The sequence below is a fragment of the Pongo pygmaeus genome, chromosome 1, assembly GCF_028885625.2.
Source record: "Pongo pygmaeus isolate AG05252 chromosome 1, NHGRI_mPonPyg2-v2.0_pri, whole genome shotgun sequence".
Taxonomy (NCBI): Eukaryota; Metazoa; Chordata; class Mammalia; order Primates; family Hominidae; genus Pongo; species Pongo pygmaeus.
Window position 1 is genome coordinate 43,046,570 of NC_072373.2, and position 14,361 is coordinate 43,060,930.

General features: G+C 43.5%; 1 protein-coding gene across 10 annotated transcripts in view; it reads right to left on the reverse strand.

Moving 5' to 3' along the window:
- The window catches only part of SRGAP2 (SLIT-ROBO Rho GTPase activating protein 2), a 252,236-nt gene that overhangs the window by 49,360 nt on the left and 188,515 nt on the right, over positions 1–14,361 (reverse strand). For 6 of the 10 annotated variants that reach the window (XM_054480729.2, XM_054480845.2, XM_054480870.2 and 3 more), the window contains 3 exons: positions 13,342–13,566; positions 9,633–9,734; positions 8,415–8,612 (listed from right to left, as the gene is read on the reverse strand). In XM_054480729.2, the coding sequence (XP_054336704.1) occupies positions 8,415–8,612; positions 9,633–9,734; positions 13,342–13,566 (525 nt within the window). The remainder of the gene's footprint in view (positions 1–8,414; positions 8,613–9,632; positions 9,735–13,341; positions 13,567–14,361) is intronic. The other 4 variants (XM_054480813.2, XM_063646477.1, XM_054481009.2 and 1 more) reach the window with 1 other exon arrangement.

Here is a 14,361-nt window from a genome sequence, read left to right on the forward strand (position 1 = left end):
AAATACAGGCAGTTTGACAATACAGCATGTGCTCTTAACCATTACAACAAAATGCCCCATCCATCATGGTACAGAGCAGGAGAAGGAGAGAAACAGAACTAAACTTCGTAGTATTAATGCTCTATGCATGCAGCAACATAGCAGGTTTTAGAGAACTTTACCACGTATTCGCTCATTTGACTCTAACAATAAATAACTGTATGGCACATAGGGAAGATACTATTTCCTTATTACAGATAAGATGATCTCAGGGGAGGGGAGGTATCAAATAAATTGCTGATCGTTGCAAGCTAGCAAGTGGTAGTGTCAGGCCCAACCCAAGGCCTTTGGATTTTTAACACAGTATCTTTTCCACTCTCCTCCACAGCCTTTCTTGGGGTCTTAGTTTGCCTTGATCGCCTCCTGCTGCAGTGGTTCGTCCTCCAGATCAGGGGCTATCTGCCTACGTCTGAACTCAGAAGTCAAATGGCCAGGTTTCCCAAAGTGTGATCCGTGAATTACTGGTGATATGTGAGATCACTGAGGTAGGTAGGTGGATGCATCATTTTAAATGGTAATAGTTCTGTCTGTCTTTTAATGTATATTAAGTAAAACATATAATTATACATCAAACCTTTGATTTCATGGATTGCCACTTAGGATTAAGAGTGACAGAAAGAAAAGGTGAACAGAGCCAGGTGCAGTGGCTCAGGCCTATAATCCCAGCACTTTTGGAGGCTGAGACAGATGGATCACTTGAGGATAGGAGTTTGAGACCAGCCTGGCCAACACAGTGAAACCCCATCTCTAACAAAAACTACAAAAATTAGCCGGGCATGGTGGTGAGTGCCTGTAATCCCAGCTACTTGAGAGGCTGAGGCGGGAGAATTGCTTGAACCTGGGAGGCGGAGCTTGCAGTGAGCCAAGATCGCACCACTGCACTCCAGCCTGAGCGACAGAGCAAGACTCTGTCTCAAAAAAAAAAAAAAAAAAGAGAAGAAAAGTGAACAAATGTGAGTTACTTTTACTCTATACTTTTCTGTACAGTGTGAACTTTTAACTAAGAGCTTGCATCTGATTCTCTCTTGTTTAAAAACGAAAGAAAAATCTGCTTTCTCTGGGATGCAGTCCCTAGCCCTCCCATGTTCACCCAGATGGTCCTGTGTGTACCACGCAAATCTCCATGACAGCACTTCTCACACAGCCCTGTCACAGAAGGTTTATTACTCATGTGTCTTTTTCTTCAGACTGCCTCCTCCCTATGGTCAGAGACCATGTCATTCATTATCCTTTGCATCCCTGATAGTACCACGCCTAGCAGATAGCAGATACTCAATAAATGCATGATGAATAAATGAATGAGCAGTCTCACTCTCCTCTGGGTAGACCCTTCCTCAGCAGTTACAAACCAAGCCCCTAGTGTGCCCGTACTCTCTAAATTAAAAATAAAACAAGCCAAAACTAAATCTTACACCAAATAATTTCTACTGCCTTATTCATGATCTGTTCCCTCTGTCCCTTTATGCTTTTGCACAAGAACATCTGCAAGGAAAGAGGCTCTGTTGTCACCTTCCCTTTTCCATCTGCTCCAGATGCCAGCTCACCTGCTGTCATTCTTCCCGGGGTAATATCCACATCCCCAACCAATGCCTAATTGTGGGTTTGGAACAGTACTTTAGGGCCCAGAGGTGGAAAGCCTTCAGGAAATATCCATTGCCAACAATGCAAGCCTCAAAAGCCTCTCTCTTTGGAAGGTTATCCCAGGAGACTCTAAAGGTTTCCTAATGAGGAAAATTCACCAAGAAGCTGTAACCTTCAAAACAAGACCAGACTGCTCAGAAAACAGCCACAGTTCTCAAAGGAGATGGATGCAAATTCCTTCCTCTCACTACTTGTGATTCCGGAAATCGTTTTTTAAATTCATGTTCACAATTCATTAGTTAACTCTGGCTGTCACTTGATGAACCATTAAAATAAATAACAATCAGGTAAAGATGTATGACGGATTACCTCTTCGGGTTCCATTAAATCCTGAAGGATCATAACTGTGTCAAGGTATGAACTGCATCCCTAATACTGGCGTGGAAACCACAGTTGGGAGTTTTCCATCCAGGTAAGCCAGGTATGGAAAGGTAAAGGCATCTCAGAGTCTGCAGGCATGTTATTTTATTTATCACTCCCGCATCCCACCTACAAGTCAGCACTTATCCATCTGAGAGACTCGCTGGGGATAAGTGACCTTGTCTTTAATTGGTGGAAGTGAGTTAGAAGGCTTCTGTTGCTGTTGGACAGACACACAGAGAAAGGAGCTGAGACCGCTAAAGAACGCAAGGGAAGAATAGGTGGTTTTTAATGACTTCTGGACATCAGGGGGGCCAGGAAAAGGGCTGCTTATAATCTCCAATCTCAAAATCCCTTCCTTGGGCAACGAGGATCACTCTCCTTACTTAGGGCATGTTCCAATATTAGATAATTCTTTTTCCTTCCTTCACCAAACACCCAAAATCAAAGTGGCTACCTGGGGCTTTCCTCAATGAAGGAGCAAAAGAACGGGTAATATTTTATTCTAGGTAGTCACCAAAATAAAATCAAGTTCCTAAAACACAGTCTGACAAGTGCCCACCCCCAACAACTTTCACACTTAAAATAATCAAAACTGAGAATTTCTTCAAAAAGTAGGAAGGGAGGCAAAGAGTCTATTGGGCATTTTGTTTAGTGCCATTGTGAAACTTCAATTCAGTTTTTATGATCTCATTAATTGATTTCCTAATAATTCCTAATTGGATATTAACTGTCAGCAGTGAGTTTTGTTTATTGAAAAGTATTAATAACTTTTCTTCCTGCACATTCCCTCCTTGATAGACATTTTAGTTGCATTAAAATGAAAACGCATGAGTTGGAATATTCTAGTCCTACCACTTACTAACTCTTCTAACCTTGGGAAAATCATTTAACCCCCTGAGTCTTAGTTTTTCCATCTGAAAAATGAGAATACTATTTTTTTCACAAGTATGGTGAGAATGAAATTAGATAATAAGCATTACTGTTAATAGCACAGGGCCTGGCATAGAGCAGGCACTCAAAAAGATGTTCCTTTATACCTGAATCACCTCCTCAGTGAACCTAAAAGCATCCCTTCCCTAAGCGTCTTTGCTTTGTGCTAAAATAAAAGCAGAATGAAAGCAGAAGGTTTTGGGCCTTAAAAAAGTAGTAAGAGGCACCAGAATGCTTTTCAAATTTCATTTTTAAAAACCTCTTCCCTTTAAATACACTCTTACCATGGAGGTATAAAACTCACTGGATGTTGCTTATGCCTTGGATTTAATCTGAGTGAACCCAAGACCCTAAGTATAGACTGCAGCAAGGCAGGAGGAGTGAGTACACCTACCCAGCCCATGCTCAGAGATACACAGATGTCACTACAGTGGCTGTTTCCCCACCATGCAGGCATGCTGACATTTCCCCTCCTCCCCGTCAATTTTTAAAATAGGAAACAGCTGTCAGATAGAATACATAATAGAGTAAACTTTAAATGGAGCATGTCTCCCCAGTTTAATTGACAGCACAGGGGCATTCACTCATTTGTACTCACTAGCACACGTTTACCAAGGGCCTGCAGGAGAATACCAAGATAAAAAGATCTCAGACCACAAGTTCCAAGTCTAGTGTCACTCAGTGCCCCAGTGGCCAAGGCATTGCCTCCTCTCCTATTACCTTCCCCAAACCTGTCCCTAAGAATTCAGACTGTTCAGCTTTGTTATTTTATTGGCCATGATCCTTAACCCCTTCACTGCTCTATCCCCCATAAAAGAACCTAATTCTCCAACTCCCTATGAAAGGAAATACTTAGGCTGGGCACGGTGGCTCACGCCTGTAATCCCAGCACTTTGGGAGGCCGAGGTGGGCGGATCATGAGGTTAGGAGCTCGAGACCAGCCTGGCCAACATAGTGAAATCCCGTCTCTACTAAAAATACAAAAAATTAGCCGGGCGTGGTGGTGTGTGCCTGCAATCCCAGCTACTTGGGAGGCTGAAGCAGGAGAATTGCTTGAACCTGAGAGGTGGAGGTTGCAATGAGCCCAGATTGTACCATTGCACTCCAGCCTGGGCAACAAGAGCCGAGGCTCAGTCTCCAAAAAACAAAGGAAATACTTAGGAAAATGCCAGCCTTATAAAGCTTTGGTAAACCTTGGCTAAACAGTGAGCATCACTGCCTACGAGGAGAGAATTTGTTAAACAAATGATGGCACATTCATACAGTGGAATTCTATCCAGCCATTTAAAAACGACGCAGATCTTTTTGGACTAACATAAAAATAAGATCCAAGATAAATAATGTTAAAAAAGTGAAGAACTGTATAAGTGGAATACTTCTATATCTACTTCCATTTTCTTTCATTACATTTCTAATGTAATTTATCATATTAAAGGGTATTTACAGATATGTCAGTTGTTGTCCATGCATAGAGTATCTCTGGAAGGACACAGAAGAAACTGGTTTCAATCACCAGCAGAGGGGCAGGGAAAGAGGAGTCAGGAATGAAAAGAAACTTCATAGTACGTTTTCCTGTATACCCTTTTGAAATCTTTGCATCCTTTAAAAATATCGATTTTTAACAATCACAATAAAAAAGGCAATGGGTAAAAAGTAGACATTGCTGAACTATGTGTTATAAAAGATAAGCGATAAACACAAAGCCAAGAAGATCAGGAAACATGTCACCACTGAGGGCAAATAAGAGGCGAAAATTGCTGAGCTGTTTCTGAGCCCTTCCCTTCACCTCTGCTTCTTCCACAGGGTGTAGAGAAGCAGCCTGTGGCCAGAGACCCTGCAACCAGAGTGGTGGGTCCAGCTTTTGTGAGCTACCCATCCTCTCTGGATTTACTGATTGATTGATTGACTGATTGATTGAGATAGAGTTTCACTCTTGTTGCCCCAGGCTGGAGTGCAATGGCATGATCTCGGCTCACTGCAACCTCCGCTTCCCGGGTTCAAGCGATTCTCCTGCCTCAGCCTCCTGAGTAGCTGGGATTACAGGCATGCGCCACCATGCCCAGCTAATTTTTTTGTATTTTTAGTAGAGAGGAGGTTTCTCCATGTTGATCAGGCTGGTCTCAAACTCCCGACCTCAGGTGATCCGCCCACCTCGGACTCCCAAAGTGCTGGGATTACAGGCGTGAGCCACCACGCCCAGCAGATTTATTTATTTTTTAATCTTTCTTTCTTTTTTTTTTTTAGGCAGAGTCTTACTCTGTCACCCAGGCTGGAGTGCAGTGACACGATCTTGGCTCACTGCAACCTCTGCCTCCCAGGTTCAAGTAATCCTCCCACCTTAGCCTCCTGAGTAGCTGGGATTACAGGCGCCTGCCACCACACCCAGCTAATTTTTGTATTTTTAGTAGAGACAGGGTTTCACCATGTTGTCCAGGCTGGTCTTGAACTCCTGGCCTCAAGAGACCCACCCGCCTCAGGCTCCCACAGCACTGGGATTACAGGCATGAGCCACCATGCCTGGCCTATTTATTTTTTAATTTTTCAAATGAGAAGGTTGGGTTAGGTAATTTTTAAAAATCGCTTCAAGTTTCTTAACTCCACAATTATTTTCCTGAGACTCTTGCAAGCAACTGATCTTTATAGGTCATGCCTCAAATTCCCAATTGATGTCATCTGGGCAAATCAGTCCAATGACAGCCACAAGTGGTCAGAAAGCTTTCTTAGCAGCCCTCTTGGTCACTAGGCACACTACCTAGGAGTCAAGCTGTGACAAGAGACTGCTTCCTAACCTTCCAAAAGATAGGATCTTCCAGGATGTGCTGCTCTGATGTTTTTGAAGGGCATAGAGAAACACACAGGCAATGTTTGCAGAGGCAACAGACTAAAGAAAGCACATCTGAGGTTGTATTGGCTTTGCGTGGGTTGTATGGTAAACAGGTAGTCACCCTGCTTAATGTGGGTATCCCATTTTCCATAAATGTCTATTTCACCATCCCAAAAAGCCCCTTTATCATGAAATTAATCATCTGATGCGCTTCAAGTACCAGTCACAAAAATGATGAACTCATGCAGAATTCCACTGCTAGACAAGCCCAGACAAAAACTGTTACTGTTAGCCAAGGAAGTTTGCACACAATTTTGATAAGTGGCACTAGAGCCACATAAGACAGGAAATGGGTTAGAGGACATCAATGTATTGAGACAGAAAGTGAAAGAGTGGGCAGGATTTGCGAGGTTACCAGTTTCAATATGGCCATTCCTGCTTTTACTAAAGGTCAATTTAGAATACAAATGCTACAGAATTCATTTAGAGCCAAAAAGCAATTCTGACAAAGACTGTCTTAAAATGCAAGATTTTTAGGTCCAAAATTTCTTACTTAACCTAAAAAATGGAAATCTTCACAATGTAATGAGATTGAGTCATTTAAATAGTGTTATATCTAAGCAGTCCAGACAGACCAGCTAAACAATCCTATTATTAAAAGCCTCTAGAGAGTGTTCAACAAGCTCCTTAGATAATGAAGCTTGGGGCAGCAACACATCCCTCATTATAGTCAGAAAGTTCTCTTAACATGTGAGCCAGGTTATTGCGTGCATTTATGTTTTCCCACATGCTGCTCTTTCCTCAAGGAATGCGATTCTCCTCCCCGACTCCCTGCCTGGTTCACTTATTCTTCAAGATCAAACACAAAAGTTACTGTGTGTGTGATGCTTCCCCAACTCCACTCATCCTGGCTGCCATTCATGCACTAGTGCATGTATGCATTTTTACATTTTTTAAATTACAAAAATCAACCTATTATAACTGCTTAGATATATATGAAGTAAAAATGAAAGCTCTCCCTTTACATGACCCATCCCCCCATCATTTCCCTCTTTATCTTATACTCTCAGCATTCCCAGCTTGTAGCACAGTGTCTGGCAATAGTAAATCCTCAAAAAATGATCAATGAATAATTTAATAATGATTAATAAATAAATTAATGATGATGGTGAAGATAAATTTTTAGCATTTATTGAACGCTAACTACAAACCAGGGAGTGTGTTAAATATTTTACAAAAATCAATGAATGAGCTAAAATGTCATTCTATTATTTTTTTATAGGTTTTAATATGTTACTCATAAATATGCTTAAAGAATATTATAATTATGACTTAGATTGTAAAACAGTATGTACAGCAGTATCCTATTTTTTAGAATAAAATTATAAATATGTGCTCACATATGTGTTTGTGCATGCATAGAAAACAGATTAGAAAGGAATATATTCTAACACCATTATCTCTAGCTGGTAGAATTATGGACAATTTTTATTTCCTTCTTTTTGCTTCTAAATTTTATACAATGAGCATATTTGGCTTTGTATAATCATTTTTTAAAAGTTGTTTTAGAAGAATAGTACTGACATATCATTCCCTTTTAGCAGTTTTCTCTAGGATAAAAAATATGAGGAAGTCTGAGCTTAACTAATTAAAAAAACAAATTTCTTTAAAAAATATTAGCAAATCATTAGTGTTCTTACTGGAGAAAGGGCAGTGTTCAAAGAAGAATTAAACAAATCATTCCAGTTGCAGGAAAAATTCAATTTACTGCATGCAGACTGCTTCTTGACTGAAAAGTTAATTCCTTTCATTCAGAATCAGTATGCATATTCACTGGCTATATTTCATCTTACATCTGCAAACTTAATTTTTCCTTTCTTGGTCATCAGAAGATTAGGAAATAAATTTTAGTCCAGGTAATAGTTCCTACTTGGCAAGCTCAAAATAACTCAATTATAAAAAGCAGCACACAAAGACCAGTAGTGACTTCCAAAAGATTGTTAACAATACTTAAAAAAAAAAAAAGAAAAAGGAAAAAGGGTCCAACTGTCTAAAAGAAGACTAGAGATACATGAATAAGAAAATACGATGTTTTGGAATTATGTGCAAAATAGTAATGCTGCATATTACCCATCCTTTAAGTTTTAACAATAATTAGAAAAAATAGATTCCCAACAATAAAAGTGATAAAATAATGTCATCATATCACCTAGAAGAGATTATAGATTTTTATAAACAAAATATGTGTTATTATGAATATTTGTATGTACTTTCCAAGGACTAAAAGATGAAGTTCCCCTTTCAGGATCCCCTGTGCCTGAGAAGGAAACCTTCCAGTGAAAGCCTAATAGCTAGTTAAAAATTTCTTAAAAAAGAAAATCTTCTTAGTAGTATACTTGGGAGCATCCTTTCTCTTAGGGGGATCCCTGTTAGACATATACAACTTATAAATGTTTGCACCTTTAAGTGTAGGGATGGTCTCTGAGTATGCCCACATTCGTATCTAAGATATTCAACGCCTGTCCTTCAGACATTTATCAAGGACTTTGAGTTCCAAATCTCCCTTGAGTGCTGCAGTGCATGCTGACGCACTTTAAAAGCCATAGCACTCCCTTACTGTGAAATAAAACTGCTCTGTCTCTTGCTGGTTGGCTCTCCTCTTAGCAATGCTGGGCTTGCTCATGAAGGTTTCGGAGACCGTGGACTTGACGGACTCCATGGAGTTGCTGTACTGGAAGCAGTCAGACACATCAAAGTCCTCGACAGTCACAATGTCCTGGATGGTTTGCAGGGTGGCCTCCATTGTCTTCTTTACCTGCCACGACAAGGGCCAACAGGATGCATGAAGGTTGGGTTGTAAAACAGCAGGTGATGGAGAAGCTTGAAGAGAGTGGGCTGGGGAAGGCCAGAGGATGCCAGAGTGTGCAGCTCTGCTTCCCACTGGACAGTGCTAAGTGAGAGGTAAACATCACATGGACTCTGCTACAGCATGCTACTCTCTACAGTGAAAACCTAAAAGCCACTACAACCCTTCATGCTATGTACTTGACCCAGATCTTTTAATGTTTACTTTTAAAATTTAATATTAGCATTATTATATTATATAACAATATTATAACAGAAGTGTTAAGGGAAAGAGAATAAAATAAATCTAAACCAACCCCCTCATACAAACAGCTAATTAAAATGTGTGATGGGCCTAGTACTGCAAAGCCCCAGGTTCTGTTTCATGACCTTCAACAAACTGATGAACTTGTTTGCTCATTTGCAAACTAAGTGACCTATCCCTACTTCTTCCTCACCTTCCTGCGGAAAGTAAGACTTACTGAGACACAAGGTAAGAAGCCATCTGAGCTCAACAGAAAGCTGGATCACCTGCCCTTTTGAACCGCTTTTTGAAAGCAAATACACTGAGCCCAGAAGAAACTCACCCTTTCCTAAGAGGATGGAGATGTTTGAAGTGTCAAAGTCAAAGGCCTCTGTTTGTTTGAACATGCTGGAAAAAGCTAGGCATGAGGAGGTGGTTTCAGAGACACAATATTGTTCACACAGCTGCCAAGTGCCATTTTGATTAAATGTGTAGAGGGGAAAAAAAGCATTTCGCAAAAGCTCAAAATAGAGCACAACCTTTGGCAATGCAAGAGCAACTTCCTGGAGTTCAAGGGCAGGATGTAGCAGAGGGGGAAAGTCCAAGCCTACATTTGGCTAGGAAATGTTTGCGGCTGCCCGGACATTCTCTGCATGCTCCTTCCACCTGCTCCCAGATGGGCAGCAGCAAAAGTTTCAACGGGGAAACTAAGAGTGTGGCTTTGAGCCTCCTAAGGAAGAAACTCACCTCTTCATTTTCAATCTTTAGAGTGGATAAGCGAGACTGCAGTTGTTGGCATCTCTGTACCAGCTCACTCTGGACAGGCTGCTGGGCACAGAGCTGGGAAGCCTAACAAAAGAAAGCAACACCAGGTCAGAATGAGGATACAGTCCCTTTGACAGTTCCAGAGTTCCCATTACTGGCAATGAAACTACCCATATTCAAGGTATAAGGCTCGTGGTTTCTATGTTGAAGCAAAACCCAAAGCCAACTTGTGTGAGCCTCTTCCAGGACCAAACAGTACATGAAAGGAATGGGTAGGGGGATCTGTTTGGAGCCCAGCAGGGGTAGGTCTATGTAGGGTCTGCAGCTCCATGGAAGGCTGAGGAGGCTGGAGAAGAGTGCCTCAGGCAGCCCCGGCTCCAGAAACACAATGCTTTGGCACAGTGAAGATTTCCTGCCGAAGGTCCAAGTGGCCACCTCTCTGGCCCCTCCCTCATCCCCCTTCATACACCAGAGTGAAAGCAGGAGAGAAGTGGGTCAGGAGGCTAACTTGCCACTGCTGGCAGCCAGCATGTGTTTACAAATCCAGGCCATGCACGAGAGCTCTGATTCAATGAGAAAGCGTGAAACCAGGAACAAGTTCGTCGCCTATGCTAGAGGGCCCGAGATGGTATGGAATCTGAAGGAGCTTGGCATTTTCCAAAGAGCCATCATTTTACCCCAGGCCTTCCCTAGATCTGTAAGAGAGGAGTCTGACCTTCCCGCAAGGATTATTGCCAATTAGCTTTCCCCTGTGTGAAGGAATGGCTGCTCCACTGTCTCCTGTTGGAGATGTGGTTATGGGATGAGGTCATCCACAGTCCCCTGGATGACAGATGAGGAGCAGAAGGTTGAGAGAGTTGGGAGGCAGGACCCATGTGGAGACAGCTCCTGTCACCTTGTTACCGTTCGTCCTTTAGCCTCGTCTGCAGAGAGACATCTGGATAGAAATGGCCTCCTTCCTCCTCAGCAACGAGTGGGCACATTCACATGCCCACGGAGCATTCCCTTGCTTGAAAAGACAAAAACTCTCTTCAAATGGAGGGGGCTGGGACTTGACCTTTTCCTCCATTGGCTTTTAAGCTCCCAACTGACTTGACCTCCTCCCCCAGCTGAGAGGCTGGCCTGAGCCAACTCTCAGATCCGAAGAGAGCTGACTTCACTCTAACTCTTGGATAAGCAGACATAATGGAGAAAGCTCAGTGGCCAAAACCGGTTAGCGCCAAGAGTGAAATTCTCTGGCTGCCTGATGTCACCAGTCAGGCATCCAGAGTCCCACAGCCTCTGAGGGCACCAAAAATGGAGCCAAGCACCTCCTCCTAGTACATCTGAGAGCACTTGGCATCAATTCATGTGCTGTGCACCCCAGAACACCAGTTAGTGTGGGACCTTGGCCAATTTTAAGGCTTCCGGTCAAAATGCCACCCAATCTTTGGCCCTAGTTCAATGACTTCCAGGCAGCTCCCTCCTGTTGCCTCCACAATCTGCAGACAACCCACACTGATGGGGATAAACTGGCTGCAGAGGCCAAGAATGACCCACCCTCTCATCTCTTTTTATTTTCACTCATATGAAGGCTAGGCTAGAATGCGGAACCTTCACAAGCTCCAGGACTGGTCCTGGCCTCTGCCTGGCTCAGCCACTGATCAGCTATATTACATAAAGGGAGGGCCCCGGCAGAAGAGTGAGCTATTGATTTTTAAAGTAACCCAGACCCAGCAGAGAGGAATCATGGAGGGAAAAACCACCTCCAAGCCTGTTCCTTTAAGAAGTAGCAGAGCTGATGATGATGCATGCTTTGGCAGTGGTCCGCTACCAGGGTGGCAAGGTAATACACTTCAGCTGCGCTCTGGAGTATGGAAATAAGGCTCTGACAGGGGGAAGAGGGGGCTTGAGCACCCAGCATCTGGATTCCTCCTTTATGGAGACAAGCTGTTTGGCTCAGAAGGCAACTCAGTCACTAACACCAGAAAATGTATCACTCCACTCAGCTGGTCCCCAAGTTCCACTGATCCCTGGGAAGGAACCTCAGTGACAGCTGGAGAAGGTGCTTGGAAGGCAAGTTTGACCAGAAGCCAGGGCAGGTGAGGAATGGGACTTCCTGAGGCTTGGTGACACCCCTTCCCCCAATACTAATTGCACATGCTGCCATCTCACTTCTCCATCTGTTCAGACACTGACATTTCCTAAGCCACAGCAATGGAAATGAACTGTAAATGGTTTGATTTTCCCCAAGAAGGAAAGGAAGGAAACCAACTCCACATTTCTATCTCCAGGACAGTGTCTCACTCTCCATAGAGGCCGACTGATGACAGCAAATCCTCTGGTTCCACTGCCACAGCTGTCATTATGGAGCAGGGATTTCTAGAGTCTGGATGCTAATCTTAGGGGAAGCATCATTTCTGAGGAGCGCACATGTTGCTGTTTTTTGGTCCCCGGCGTCCACTCCTCCTTCTTTTGGTAGCTTTGGTCTGACTGCCCTCGGCGAGGGGAACCTCCCACTCCACAACTCAGGCCATGTGTTTTGCATGGACCCAGGCATAAGCACTTTACCCAATCAAAACCAATGAGACACACAAACTTTGTGGGAGCTTTGAGGAGAAAGGCAGAGACTCTTTCCACTAGATTTCAACCTACCAGGGAAGGGTGGAAATGCAGTCACCTTGCCTCCATGGGAGAATGGCCTGTCTGAGAACGGAGTTAACACACAGGAAGTAGTGCAGAGACAGCAAAACAGTGTCTTGGTAAAATTCCTCCTCCTAAAGCCAACTATACCCAGAGGTCCATCTTGATCTTTTCTATCACGTAAGCACTATACAACCTCCTTCTGATTTCACCAATAGGAGAAATGGTGGCTCTTACCCACAGGAATGAGGTTCACTCTGACTCGTACACACAACCACACAAGTGGAACCAAAAGATTCAGAACAATGAAAACCCAGGAGCTTCTCTTGCCTCTCACTTTAGCTTTTTTAGGCCCTTTTTATTGTAGTCACTGGAGGCTAAGAGTCCAAAACAAGGCACCCATGTTCATGCTCCCCTGTCTGGGCAACCAGCATCAGGCCTTTGAGATGGCATCTTAGCTCTTTTCCTTCCTGCAGGTACCCATTCTTTTTTATTCAATACCCCAAAAAAACTATACACTTCATCACAGTCTTCTAACTTCAGGAGAATAAGATTATTCAGAACTCTGCCACATGCCAAAAGATCACAGCATTCCCTGCCAAGCCCTCGCTTCCCCACTAAAGCCTCTAGGTTGTGGCCCCACCTCAGCTCTCATTTCTTCTAGCCTCACCACTGGAAGCGCCCCCCTCCCTCACTTTCCTTTCACCATCCTGAACTGTTGGTAGTTTTTAGAATATACCTGCTGTTTTTCACCTTCTTTGATCCTGCTGGGCCCCTTCGGATACCCCTCTCTATGCATAGTTCGAATTCTCCCCAAGCCTTAGTGACCTTATTCCCCAGACTGTAAGCTCCCCGAGGGCTTTAATCCCCCATGTCTGCAGGCAAGCCCAAGTGTCTGACAGCAGGCACTCACTAACTGTTTGCTCAATAAGTGGAATGTGCCTCACCCACCTGACAAGAAGCCAGGCCCAGGCCTCTCCCACCCCAGAATAATGTGGCTTCTGTGTAATTAATCTAGACAAGTCCACTCAAGCCCCTTGAGGGTGGGGGTATAGGGAAAGGGCCTCACCATATCCCCCATGTGGGGCTGAAACTCAAACTTCATAGGGGGGCAGAAGACATTGTTGTACATCTCCATGAGGCGCTGCTTGTCACTGGTGGCATCCAGGTTTTCTACTGCATTCTCGATGGCATCCAGACCCTCATGCTTCGACTGTTCCAGGTTTAACTCAGCAGAGAGGAAGGTGCGTAGAGCCCGGTTCAGACTTGCATGGTAGCCTAAGTCACAACACTGCTGTGGGAAGGAGAAGGCACATGAGCACACCATGGACAGCCCCAAGGCTTGGCAGAAAGGGAGGGTGGTCCAGAGGGCAGATATGACCACATCAATAGGCTTGGCTGTGCAGTAGAAAGAGGGCTGACATTCTGACTTCCAAGGTCTGGGTGAGAGTTCTCAGTTCTTGACTCCCAATTCAACGGTTAAACACACCCTAGAGGGCTGTGAGGTGGTTAGGAGGAAGAAGATTCATAAGGATAAAATGACATTATTTAATTAAGTGCTATTTCATAAACATGAGAAGAATTGAGAGTTAAAGAGAATCCTCTTTCATTTTCAGGTTTATCTGGGGTTGTCATTATAACAAAATTCAACAATAAAAATACAACCTGCCACTCACTGAGGGTTACTATGGTTAAATCACTATATAGCAACCAAGCCAGGCCATTTCAGGGTTCTGAAAGCAGGAGTATTGCAACAGCAGCTAATGTATGCAAGCTCAACTCTAGATGGGAGAAGGAGAGAATGGGGAGCTGACTCTGTGGGTCATCATCCCCACCAACTCCCAACATCCTAGGATAGGCCTTAGCTGCAGACTAGGGTTTCTGACATGCCTCCTTCTTCCTGGCATCTGACAACAGATGCCCCTGCACTATAGAAATAGCATTTATAAGACTAAAAAGCTCTACGCATAAGTGTTACTGGAAAAATTCATGCCATGTAAAGGATTCTGATTTTTTACAACAAAATGCAAAAAGAAAATGGTATGAAAGAGGCAACTGTATAAAAAAAGCACTGGCGCAGAATCAAGCA